The 13,456-nt window shown below is 44.2% G+C and overlaps 1 protein-coding gene across 9 annotated transcripts in view; it reads right to left on the bottom strand.

Annotated features, from left to right (window-relative positions):
- URI1 (URI1 prefoldin like chaperone) overlaps positions 1 to 13,456 on the bottom strand; it is an 84,994-nt gene that overhangs the window by 57,077 nt on the left and 14,461 nt on the right. Inside the window, exon 1 of one of the 9 annotated variants that reach the window (XM_070222831.1) lies at positions 11,604 to 11,975. The exons of 2 other annotated variants lie outside the window; for them this stretch is intronic. In XM_070222831.1, the coding sequence (XP_070078932.1) occupies positions 11,604 to 11,699 (96 nt within the window). In that variant the 5' untranslated portion in view covers positions 11,700 to 11,975. Of the gene's footprint in view, positions 1 to 10,076; positions 10,498 to 10,651; positions 11,042 to 11,603; positions 11,976 to 13,456 lie in introns of those variants that run through there. 6 more of the 9 variants (XM_023649461.2, XM_070222833.1, XM_070222827.1 and 3 more) reach the window with 6 other exon arrangements.

Raw genomic sequence — 13,456 nt, 5'->3', positions numbered from 1 at the left:
GCTGAGTACCTGATGATACACCCATACGATGGACTACTACCCAACCATGGATGAGGAAGAGCTCTACCAACCCGAGTAATTCCCAGGTATATCATTTAATGAGAAAAACAAAGGGTAAAATATAATATGCTACCTTTTGTCTAAGAAAGTGGGAGGGGAGATAAGACAGCATGTTTTAGTATCTCTTTTTAAAGAAGAAACACAGGGAGGATAAACTAGAAATTAATAAAAACGGTTACCAACGGGGTAGGTAGGCGCAGGGATGGGAATGATTTAGTGTACATGGCATACCTTTTGATATAGTTATGATTTTAAACCATGTACATGTTTTATGTATTCATAAAATAAAATTAAGTCCAACTGATAAAAAAGCAAACACTAAAATTCAATACACATAGAAGCTATATATCAAATCAAAGATAAAACTGCACAGAAAAAAAATAATAATAACTCAAGGAACTTTTGAGATCAGTACCCTAACTGTGTACCCCAAGGAGGTTAATTCTATTAGAAGAAAAGGAACTGCAAAGAAATCTCAAACTTTACTTCATAGGTTTGCTCTTTGCACTGGTATTAAGGTAGTAATTCTGAAACTATTTTGTGTATGTTGTAGGATAAAGCAAATAAATAAATATGGATGTCGTTGAGAACCAAAGTTTTCACCATGGAAGATAGACTGCGGGAAGTTGAGAAAGAACCCTGCGGTAATGGCTTTGAATGGAAAGTATCAGGGACAGATGCACTAAACTCAATTTTAATTTTTGAGTTCCTTTTTCAAGCAGTTCTAACTATTTGCAAGGATTGATATTTCACGACTTCTATTCTTTCTTAGAGGTCTTGCAAAGAATAAAGAGAAAACTTACTTGTTAAACAAAAGAATAAAACTCATTTTATCTTGCAATTACCCTATGAGTAGACTGAACCTTTCTATAAGTCGAAGACACATCATGGGATCCTAGTGATTTTATTTATCCTGCAGCTTGTGATTTCAATATCCTAGTAATTATTTCATGATTACTTATCAATTACTTCTAACTTACACTTTAAAAAGCCAGTCCTTGTGGTCCAGTGGTCAAGACTTGGCACTCTCACCACTGTGGCCCGGGTTTGTTTGTGGTCAGGAACCACGCCAACTGTCTCTCATTTTTCACACTGTGGTGGTTGCATGTTGCTGTGCCACCATGAAAGCTATGCCACTGCTATTTCAAATCCCAGCAGCGTCACCCATGGTGGATGGGTTTCAGCAGAGCTTCCAGACTAAGACAGACTAGGAAGAAGGACCTGGCCACCTAATTCTGAAAAAACCTGGCCATGAGAACCCTGTGAACAGCAGTGGAGCATCATCTGACAGAGCGCTGGAAGGTGAGAGGATGGCACAGAAAGACCAGGCAAGGTTCCCCTCTGCTGGACACAGGGGCACTAGGAGTTGGAATTGACTCGTCAGCACTAACTACAAATGCTTTAAAAAAAAAAAAAAAAAAGAACTATATAATAAGAAATGGAAGCATCATGGAATCACCTAGAAGGATGATGCAATCAATAGTGAAAAATCATCCTTCAGTTTTCTTACTGTATTGCCCAAAATATCCCATCACCTTTCAAAAAAGTATAGGAGGCAGCGTGGTGGTGTAACGGTTAAGTTTGTGCACTCCGCTTCAGCAGCTCTGGGTTGGCAGGTTCAGATCCTGGGCACAGACCTAGACCACTCATCAAGCCACGATGTGGCAGCGTCCCACATAAAAGAGAGGAAGACTGGCACAGATGTTAGCTCAGGGCCAATCTTCCTCACAAAAAAGATAAAAGACTAGAGACACCATTTTTGTAGTCTGTTTTTAAATTTCATACACAGCTGACAATTCAGAATTTTTCACATTCTAGCCATAATGACAAAGAGAAGCGACACAAAGACACTTCACAATTATTAAACAAATCAGAATATGAATAAGAAAAGACACCAGCTCTCATTACCAGTGCTGCCCAATAGAATTTTCTTCAATGATGGAAATCTTCAAAATCAACACTGTCCAGTGCAACAGCAAATAGCCACATGTGGTTACCGAGCACTTAAAATGTGGCTATTGCTACCAAGAAACTTAATTTCTTTTAAATTTTACTTAATTTTAATTTTAAGTTTAAATTTAACAGCCACATGCAGTTAGTGGCCACCATAATGGATAGCACGACTAGACACAAATGACGATGAAAATGATAATATAAATTAAATCTCAGATTATGAGTCTTCAGATGACAATATCCTAGATGAATTTTCTCAAACTCAACAATCAATGAGCAATATACAAAATTAACTCAAAGTGTATCAATTACCAAAATCTAAGATCTAAAATTATAAAACTTTTAGAAGAAAACATAGGTGTAAATCTTTGTGACCTTGGATTCGGCAATGGGTTCTTAGATATGATGCCAAAAGCATGAGCAACAAAAGAAAAAATAAACTAGACTTCATCAAAATTAAAAACTTTTGTGCATCAAAGGATATTACCAAGAAAGTGAAAAGGCAACCTATAGAATGAGAAAACATATGCAAATCATATGTCTGATAAGAGTTTAATCCTAGATTACACAAAGAAAAACTACAATTCAACAACAAAAAGACAACCCAATTTAAAAATGGGCAAAGGACTTGACTAGTCATTTCTCCAAAGAAGATATACAAATGGCCAATAAACACATGAAAAGATGCTCAACATCCTTAGTCATTAGAGAAATGTAAATCAAAACTACAATGAGATACCTCTTAATACCTATTAGGACAGCTATAATTTTTTTAAAAAGTGGAAAATAAGCGTTGGCAAAGATGTGGAGAAATTGGAAACTTCATGCATTGCTAGTGGGAATGTAAAATTGCACAAACACAGTGGAAAACAATTTGGTGGTTCCTCAAAAAGTTAAACATAGAACTATCATGTGACTCAGCAATTCCACTCCTAGGCTTATACCCTAAAGCATTGAAAACAGGTACTCAAACAGATATTTGTACACCAACATTCATAGCAGCATTGTTCATAATTAGCAAAAAGGTGGAAACAATCCAAGTGTTCATCAATAGATAAATGGATAAACAAAATGTGGTATATACATACAATGGAATATTATTCAGCCATAAAAAGGAATAAAGTTTTAATACGTGACATAACACAGATGAACCCTGAAAACATTACAGTGTGTAAAATAAGCCAGTCACAAAAGGACAAATATTATATGATTCTACTTCTATGAAATATCTAGAATTGGTAAATTCATGACAGAAAGTGGATTAGAAGTTACAGGGGCTCAAGGGAGAAGAGAATGAGAGAGTTACGGCTTAATGGTTACAGACTTTCTGTTTGGGGTGATGAAAAGGGTTTGAAAACGATGATGGTTACACAACAGTGAATGTAATTAATGCCACTGAATTATACACTTAAAAATTATTAAAATGGTAAATTTTATTTTACCACAACAAATAAGATTACCTGGAATAAAAGATCTCTAAATTTTATTTCTTTTTCCACTCCTTCAAGTTTTTAAGGTACTTGAAGTGAGAGACAGGAAGGAAAAATACCATGGTGGCACTAGAAATGAGTTTCGAAAGCAGGAACCACGTAATGGTCTATCTTTGTATCTCCCTAAGTCTTAGAACAGATCATGCCAACTGGGAAGAGAACAACACATATCTTAATATAGTGGATGTTGAATAAAGGGTGACTGGCTTAAATGAAGAAAATAAAAGAATCAACGAGTATACAATATACTTCTAAGAACAAAAAAAGAAATAGGGTATTGCCATCTAGTCAGTCATCCAATAAGAACTCCATCATCTAATAGCTGGCAACAAGAACCTGGCCTATTCCATTTTTCTAAGAGGACGTGTGGCAGTCTTCTTAAATCTCTTATGATATTTGTGCACTAAAATTTACTTTATACAAAGAGGACTGCTATATTTAAATTCTTATTAAAATATCCAAGGAAATTGTTTTTCACCATCACTTATTCTTACTCCTGTAAATTATCTGTGAAAATCACTTAAAAATAGAAAAAGCAAAAAGGATCCCTCAGACCTACATGGTAAACAGTGGTGACGGTTTTTCCTGATATACTGAAGATGATTATTATGTCCTCAGCACTGCCCCCTGAAAGGGCCTAAATCCAATAACATCCCAGGAGCCATGAGCACTACCCGGGTCTAGATCTTGGTTTCCAGCACTTCTCATTAAAGAGAACCAGGGCGCTTTGAGGAAATAGTCAATTTCAGAACTAAGGCAAGAAAACTACAAGGTAAGCCTAAGACATCTTGTGCCAGAAAGCAAGGTAATAACCAAAGAATGATGGCACTTGCTATAAGGATGTAGGAGCTGCCTTGAAGGAGACCCCACTGGCCAAATTTCGGACAATTTGAGCATCAAAAGGAATAATGACAAATTATAACACATTGAATTTAAAAAAAAAAAAACAGGAGTTTATAGTGATACTAAAAGAGGGGAAAGAGCTCCTCTTTACAGAAAAATTCCAGCTATAAATATAGATGGTTAGAAAAGTACTAATTTGCAAATACCAATATACTAACTGATTCAGGCAAGGATCACCCATAGTAAAGGACCGTAGGGGAAGAGGATATTTACACTGTCTTCAAGTACTATTACTATTTATAAAGTACTTATTCCTTACACAGGGGAAAAGATGCACTTATGGCGGAGAAATCTGACAGATATCACCTTAAACAAGTAATCAGCAACACCAATAATAAGATAAAATAACATTATGTCTCCTGCTGTGATGCAACAGGAAGTGATCATCATCCACGTAGTATTCTTGCCAAAAATGTTTAACTTTGTTTCCTCATGATTACTTTCATCAGACATCTCCAAACTGTGGAGCATTCTACAAGAAAACTGTTGTAAACTCTTCAAAAACACCAATTTCATGGGGCCAGCCCCATGGCCGAGTGGTTTAAGTTCATGCGCTCTGCACTCCGCTTCGGTGGCCCAGGGTTTCACCGGTTCAGATCCTGGGTGCAGACATGGCACCGCTCATCAGGCCATGCTGAGGCGGCGTCCCACATGCCACAACTAGAAGGACCCACAACTAAAATATACAACTATGTACTGTGGGAATTTGGGGAGAAAAAGTAGGAAAAAAGTTTTTAAAAAAATTTCATAAAGACAAAAGAAGGCAGGGAGATTGTTTTAGACGAAAAGAGACTAAAGGAATAAGACAGCCAAATGCAATCTCTGATTGAAACCTTGGATTGAAAAAGAGAGATATAAAGAACACTTTCAGAAAAACTGAGGAAATCTGAATATGTTAAAAAATATTATTGTGTGTCAATGTTCATTTCTTGGATGTGAAAAAAGATATTACAACTATGTAGGAGAATGACCTCGTTTAAAATGATATGTGCTTAAGTGTTAGGGACGTAATGATGTGTGCAATTTATTTTCAAATGGTTCAGTAAGAAGAAAAGAAATCTATACAGAGAAAGAAAAAGCAAATGGGACAAAGCATCACTGGTGATTCTCAACTGTCCTTTCAACTCTTCTGTTGTCTTACAAGTTTTCAAAACAAACAATTGCAGCTTTAAAAAAATGGCTTTGGACAGACTAAAGATTGAGACTCACCAATCTGGAGATGAAGGCAAGAATGACACAAGCTAAGAGATTTTTAAACCCAAACTGAAAACATTAGGTGAGAGAACAAAATCGGCAGTTCGGGTCAAAGCACAGACCACACGCATCTCCTTCACCTTTTGCCCATTAGCGTTGTGGAACAATTCTTGCCTGTTACTCCAATCTGGAAAGCCCTAATAAAATGAAAATGGGGTTTTTCTCTACCTTAAAATACTGTATTATAATGTTTATTAATAACTTCCAAAAGACTAAAAACCAAAGCTGTTTTTTCTCATGGCACATGACTGACATGATGATAAGTGCTAACAACAAAAACAAATTGTTCTAAAATAAAATATAAGTCACAAGTAATGAGTTCTGAAAACTCATCTGCTTACAAATGTGTCTTTGGCTATAAGCAAACTTATTCTTACAACTTTCCCTTTCTTAAAAAGGAAAAAAAGAAAAGAACTTCAGCATTAGAAAGATCAGATATACTCTCTTCAATAAACTACCTATAATTACTCAATTTAGAAAAAGCATTTTCTAAAATTCAATACCCATTCAGAAAAACTCTTAGCTAACTAGGAATATAAGAAAATTACTTAATCTGATAAAAAGTAAACAGAGAAAATATCCACAGTAAACATTATACTTAATGGAGAATTTCTGTAAGTTTACCCCTAACACTCACAATCACCATTTCTATTCAACCTTGCCCTAGAAATCCTAGCCAGTTCAAAAGGCAAGAAAAAAGAAAGAAAGAGCATAAGGAATGGAAAGGATACAATAAGGAAACCCTGAGGAATCCCAAAAGAACTTACCCTACCAGGTATCAAGGTGCTATAGCACTTAGCGCAGGTTTGGTGCAAGAACAGACAAACAGGCCAATGGCACAGTCGAGAAATAGAGCCACACATATAGTCACCTGATTTATGACAAAGATGACAGTGCAGTGGAAAGAAGAGATTCTTTCCAATAAATGGTAACGGGGCAACTAGGCATCCAGATGGTAAAAAATGAAACCTGAGCGGAATTCCCCATTAGACACAAAATCAATTCTAGGTAGAATATAGGCCTAAACGTGAAAGGCAAAACAACAAAGCTTCTAGAAGACAATAGACAATATAAAAGGAGATCTTTAGAACATTAGGATAAGAAAGACTTCCTAAAAAGAAGAGAAAAGAAAAAAAATAACCATGAAGGAAATGACTGCTAAAATTAAGAATTTCTACTCATAAAAGTATACCATTACAGGGGCCGGCCCCGTGGCTGAGTGGGTAAGTTCACGCACTCCGCTCTGGTGGCCCAGGGTTCGGATCCTAGGCACAGACACAGCACCGCTCATCAGGCCATGTTGAGGCAGCGTCCCATGTGCCACAACTAGAAGGACCACAACTAAAAAAATATATACAACTAAATACTGGGGGGATTTGGGGAGAAAAAGAAGGGAAAAAAAAAGATTGGCAACAGTTGTTACCTCAGGTGCCAATCTTTAAACAAAAAAAAAGTATAACATTACAGTGTCAAATCAAGCCACAGACTAGGGAAGAAATTCACAAGACATAACTGAAAAAGCACTCATATCAAAAGTACGTAAAGACTTACTATGAATCAATTAAAATATGGCAAACAGGGGAGAGCCCGGTGGCTCAGCAGTTAAGCGGGCACATTCCGCTTCGGAGGCCCGGGGTTCAGCAGTTCGGATCCTGGGTGCGGACATGGCACCTCTTGGCAAGCCATGCTGTGGTAAGGCATCCCACATATAAAGTAGAGGAAGATGGGCACAGATGTTAGGTCAGGGCCAGTCTTCCTCAGCAAAAAGAGGAGGATTGACGGCAGTTAGCTCAGGGCTAATCTTCCTCAAAAAAAAAAAGAAAAACCCAATGCAAACAGCCAATAAATGTGTGAAAAGGTAATCAACCTCATTAGTCAATACTAGAATGGCTAGCAAATATGAAAAGGACAGACAGTACCAAGCGGTGATAAGGATATGAAGTAGCTAGAACTTTCACCCACTGCTGACAGGAGTGTAAACTGCTATGACCACTTGAGAAAAGAAACCTATGTAGAACTGAAGACACAAATACCCCATGAAAAAGTTCAGGGCAAAAACTAGAAACAACCCAAATTGTTCACCTGAAAAATTAAGAGGGTTAAGGAAGACTTTGACATCAAATCTCTAAACGTCTACCACAATGCCTGGCACACACCAAATTCGCTCTATAGGCAGGATGCAGTCCCATCCTCACTCCCTTTCTCCACGCACGACCAAGGGACACTTCTTTTTGACTCTCAAAAGACATTCCAATGGCTTCGCATCTCACAAAAATAAAAACCAAAATCCTTACAATAACCTAGTATGGCTCTCACACTGACTCATTCTGAGCTGTTTGCCCTAACTAGAAAGCTCTTCTCCAAAATATCCTCCCTTACCTTATTTTTCTACCTAGCCTTACCTATCACAAACCACCTGACGTGTTACATGGGCCTGTGCCACGGCTTCACGACTAGAATGTAATCTCCAAGAAAGCAACGACTTTCTCCATTTCGTCCACTACTGCATCCTCTTCAGAACACACCTGGCATGGAGCAGGTACTCAATAAACATCTGCCGATAAATTAAACACTTGAATTCTGGGCTTGGAGAGAAGAACAGCTGTTGTATGCAGTCCATGGCTGACGCTTCCTTAAACTAAGTGCAGTTTAGTTCATCAAATAGAAAAACCCTCCTTTAAGTTAGTTGTTCTGCTTTATGAAAAATCGGAAATATTTACCCTTAACGCATTTAATTCCCCAGGTTCTAGATCAGGAAAACATATCATTCCAAAATTCCAAGTGAGAATTACATAAGCACTCGATAATAATTAAAATAAAAATATCCTCATGAATTTTCCAAAGTTACTATTATCCTGCAAATAACCTATGAAAACCATACTACATACCACTTTTTTCACATTACAATAAAGTCTCAGTAATTCTGTTAATAAAAGATAATACACACATAAAAAATAGGTATTGCAGAAATATCACCTTAGTCAAGAAACCAAAACTCCAATCTAATGCAATTCCAAGGTAGAAGCAGAGTGAACCAGATTTCAATAGGAGGAACCCTCCCTAGAACAGAGCAAGGTACTCCACGACAGTCCTGCGTCAGGATTTGAAGGCCTAAGTCAGTGCAGAGAGGCTCCTAAGTAGCTCATTTTTCCACCAAATATTTTACTGCTACTGGTAAGAAAAGATTTAGTTAAAAAAAAGATGACCCACGTTCCCTTTTGTCCCTGTACTTTTTGACAGAGAATTAAGAGTAAATAAAACCTCCAAGAAAAAAGAAAAAAGGAAACCAACTGGGGGGATGAATGTTTGAATAAATTTTATCTGTCAACTCGAAAGTAACCAAGAAATAAACCTGCCTAACTGATGCTCAAAGCAGCCAAGGGCCATTTTTCAGACCCAAAAAGTATTTAGCAATTAAAGATACGACATCCCAGTTTTCATTAAAATAAGTTTTACTGACAGCCTTTATTGAAAAATTGTAATCTTATCCAATTTCACTCAGTTTTACGTAAAACAAGAAATGGAAGTGTGTGCTTTTAGAGCATTTCACGGTGTGTTCTCTTATACAAACTGCATGAATACTTACATAGAAGGGTAAGTGGAACCACACTATACACACTGCTCTGCAATTTTTTTTTTTTTTTTTTTTTTTTAAAGATTTTATTTTTTCCTTTTTCTCCCCAAAGCCCCCCGGTACATAGTTGTGTATTCTTCGTTGTGGGTTCCTCTAGTTGTGGCATGCGGGACGCCGCCCCAGCGTGGTCCGACGAGCAGCGCCATGTCCGCACCCAGGACTCGAACCGACGAAACACTGGGCCGCCTGCAGCGGAGGGCGCGAACCCAACCACTCGGCCACGGGGCCAGCCCCAGTTCTGCAATTTTTAATGCCTGCATAAAAGCTCTTTATATGTATGATGATTTATTTATTTAACCAGTCCCCTAGCGTTGGTTTTTAGTTTTTTCATTATTATAAACAAAGCTGCAGAAAACTCTTCTGTACATGTCGTTTTGCTAGGTCAAAAGAAGAATAAAAAAAGTTTCAGCCTTGATGCTATAAGTGAAATCAATGTTAAAATATTCGATACTGCCCATTTATTACAGACGTTGTCATTTACTGGGGTTGTGGCTCATTCATGCGCCTTGTCTTTTTTCCTCAGGCTACTAATGTTTTTGTTCTTGTTATTCAATGCTCCAAAGGATAGACAAGAAAAAAACAGAGGGACCGAGGTAGAACGTGCTATACTCCTTAGCTGAATTCTTCAGAAAACACAAACAAAATAAACTGCTGAGCAACATTTAACCCACATGACCTCGCAGCCCTTCTCAACCAAGATTCCCAGAGGACACAAGGCCCCAACCCTAAGGTATCCACAGCAAGTAACCAACCCATTTCTCGCCTCTGCATCTAGAGCCTACCGGCCAGGATCCATTCTGGGGAAAACCGGAAAAAGCCCTTCAATTCATTTTTGTCAGGTTTTAATTCTCAGAGAACTCAGGCAGGCCTAGGCCAAGGCCGAGCCCAGGGCAGGTTTAATCCGACCTGCCTAACGGAACCTAACCGGCACACCAGTACAGAGCTCTGACGACACTTTCCCTTTCCTGCTCCAAGAGCGTCCCGGCCGCCACCCCCTCCAGGTCACCGCGCTCCTCCCGCCGGGCGGGCTCTACAGCCGAGGTCCCTGGAGAAACTCTCCTTGGCCGTCAAGTCTTCCTACGCTCCCCTCCAGGCCCCGGCCGGCGATCCCAGCCGTCTGTCCTGCGGCCTGAGGTCTCCCGTCCCCCGGGAACGCGCTGCACCCACGGCAGACGCGCGCTCAGGGCCACAGCACGGGGCGGCGGGGGCCGAGCCGCGCCCGCCGAGGGGTCCCCAGGCCCGCCCCGCCCCGCCCCGCCCCGGGCAGCGTTCCGGGGCCCCGGGGCCACGCCGGCAGCGGCTCAGGGTGCCCGGCGTGGATCCCCGGGATCTCGGCCACGCTGAGGCCACAACACACCCAGGGTCTCCTCCTCGCAAGCCGGCCGGGACGGGCCACGTGCGGCAGCACCACGCACGCGCCACCGCGGCGCCGGCGCCGCCCCCACTCCCACGCGGCGCGCTCCGGCCTCGAGGCCGCCCCGAAGCCCGGCAGAGCGACAACCCGCAGCAGTTTTGCCAAAATTAACGAACTGGTTTCATGAAGAGCTGGCCCTCCCTGGTTTTCCTCTTTAAAAAAATTAAGATTCACTAACATCACAATGTAAACGTGCTAAACCTGTTGCCTTTTTAAACCCCCATCCTGAAAAAAGTCAAGTTCAAAGCCCAGCCGCTGCGGACGGCGTCGGAGGCCCCGGCGCCCGGACCGCACCGCGCGGCCGTCCTGCCCGACTGGCCCCCCGCCGCTGACACCGGGCAAACGACCTCCTAACGCTCTGACCCTGACGGTCGCTCCCAGGACGGCAGGGGACATCTTAAGTAAATGCTGCTTTGCAAAGTAAGAATTTCAAACTTTCGGAGAGTGCGACTCCGCAAGGCTGCAGAATACAAAGGCGACATCTCGGGTGAAAAGGCACCGGCTTCACCGGCGCGCGTCCTGCCCAGGCCCGCCGGGCGCGCAGAACTCTCCCCCCTCCACGGGCAGCGTGACCCTCAGCCCCTGCACGACTGCGCCTAACCTCTCAGGAAGCGGCGTCCACCGGACCAGCACCAGCCGCCCGGCGGGAAGCGCACGGCCGCGCCGGGCGGCCCTCGGCGGACTTCCGTCCCTCACGCGCCGAGCGGCGCCCCGGCCGGGCGGCCAGCGAGCCCACAGCGACAGCGAGAGCGCGGCCGCCCCGCCGCCCGCACTCCACAACTCGCTCGGACGCCCGCGGACGGCCGCCCCGCCGCCCCCGCCGCCCGCGAGGTCAGCGCCCAGACAAAGGCCGCCGAGCCCGCTCCCCGCGCTCCGGGCCGGCGCGGCCTGTTACCTTTTCCTGCTCCTCGCGGAGCCGCGCCACCTCCGGGGCGCGCAGCGGCGCGGCGGCGGCCGGCGCGGGGGGCCCGGGGCCGAGCGGGGCCTCCATGGCGGGCGCCGGCCTCAGCGCGGCGAGCGAGTCCTCAGGCAGCCTCTGCGGGGGCGGCGCGGCCGGCGGCTGTCCGGCGCCCGCGTGCTCGCCCTCCTGCGCCGCGCGCCCCGCGCCGAGGAGGCCGCGCCCGCCTGCTCCGCGGCCGCTGCTGGCGTCCGGGCTGCCCGCGGCCGCATCTCACACGCGCATGCCGCCGCGAGCGCGGGCGCCGGTCCGGGCCGCCTGTCCGGGGCGCCGACCCGCGTCCTCCGGGGCCGCGCCTCCTCAGGCCGCGCCCCGCCCCGCCCCGCGCGGCACGCCGGGAAGCGCGCGGCCCCGCCCTCGCCCCGCCCCTGGCGGTCACGTGGCGCGACGGCGGGCGCAGCCCGGGCCGCGCGCGTGGGAGCCCCGGCGGGCGTCCCTCCCGGCGTGGGCCGCGCTCGGGCGTGCGCGCCGTCGGGGCTGCGTCGGGCGGAGGGGGCCTGATTCGTGCGCTCTGGCGGCCTCGTGAGCACGTTTAATTTTAGCACATTCAACTCTTTCCTGTGCCTCTTTTAATGAGTTAAAATACGCAATTATATTTTGCACGTGTATTAATAACTGCACACATAATTTTTCCTTATATAAAACTAGTAGTATATTATGTTTCATTGTATTATATTAATATATTGCTATGTATGGACTAGATTTTTCAAGGATAACTTTGCCCACACTTTTTCTCTGATTTCAGAACTCCTGTCACCTCGTTCTCGTACAGCCTCTGTACACAATGGGCACCCAATTAATGCTTGCTGAATGGAACCGGCCTTGCCCCAACAACCGTCTCTGCTCCCGTCCGTGCAGAGGTCACACCCTGGGGTGCCTGCCTGCTCTGTTTGCTTCTGTCTCTCCTGGCTAGCTCTCCAGTCCAGAAATACCCATTCCCATCTGCTTCAAAGAAAGAAAGGAGGAAAACTTGGGCAAGGGGGAAATGTTAGTTCCTCTCTTTTCCTCACTGCATTTCCAACACCAGCACCTCTGAAACAGGCAGAATCTGACTGCTCTGGCCACCTCCTCTGGCACCACCATCATCTCTGTATCCTCAACCACCTCAGTAGCTGCTTCTCGGGTCTGCCTGCCGCCACTCTTGCCTCCTGTAATGGACACTGGCCGCTGCCCACCCCACCGACCCTAATTCAGATGGTCAACCCCAGTCCACATAGCTCCTTGTCTGTGGGAGGCCGATCCACCCCCTGCTCCAGTCTAAGGGTGATTCGTTTTCCCTGTAAGTGGTTGGTTCAGGAAGGGGCATGTGACACCCCACAAATAGAGGTTTTCTGAAGGCTCCTGAGAAAGTTCTTCCTCATTCTTTACAGGTGCTTCCATAAGGACTCTATCCGTCCCTTGGCCAGGAGGTACAAAGCATGCGGCCTCGTGTGTTTCGGGTCTAGAAATACCACCTAGACACCTAGTAGAGTCAGTGAAGCTGAGTCTGTGGCCAGCAGAGCCAAGAGACAGACCTGATTCCGTGACTACATCACAGAGCTTGTTTCAGGGCTGAATGAGCCAACTCTGAAGTCTGCATTACCCTGGACTTCCAGTTAAAGAGGCCAGTAAATTTCCTGACTGATGAAGGCAGTTTGCATCAGGATTTCTATCACTGGCAACCAAAGACACCTGATTCACACCCCCTAATCTAGTCAAAAGTAACCAGATCATACCACTCTCCCTCTTAGAGCCCTCGGTGGCTTTCCACTGCAACCAGAATAGATGTCCTACTAGACACCTATTGCCCT

This window comes from Equus caballus, chromosome 10, assembly GCF_041296265.1.
Source record: "Equus caballus isolate H_3958 breed thoroughbred chromosome 10, TB-T2T, whole genome shotgun sequence".
Taxonomy (NCBI): Eukaryota; Metazoa; Chordata; class Mammalia; order Perissodactyla; family Equidae; genus Equus; species Equus caballus.
The sequence above is the reverse complement of the archived record's forward strand: the minus strand, read 5'-3'. Positions and strand labels throughout refer to the sequence as shown.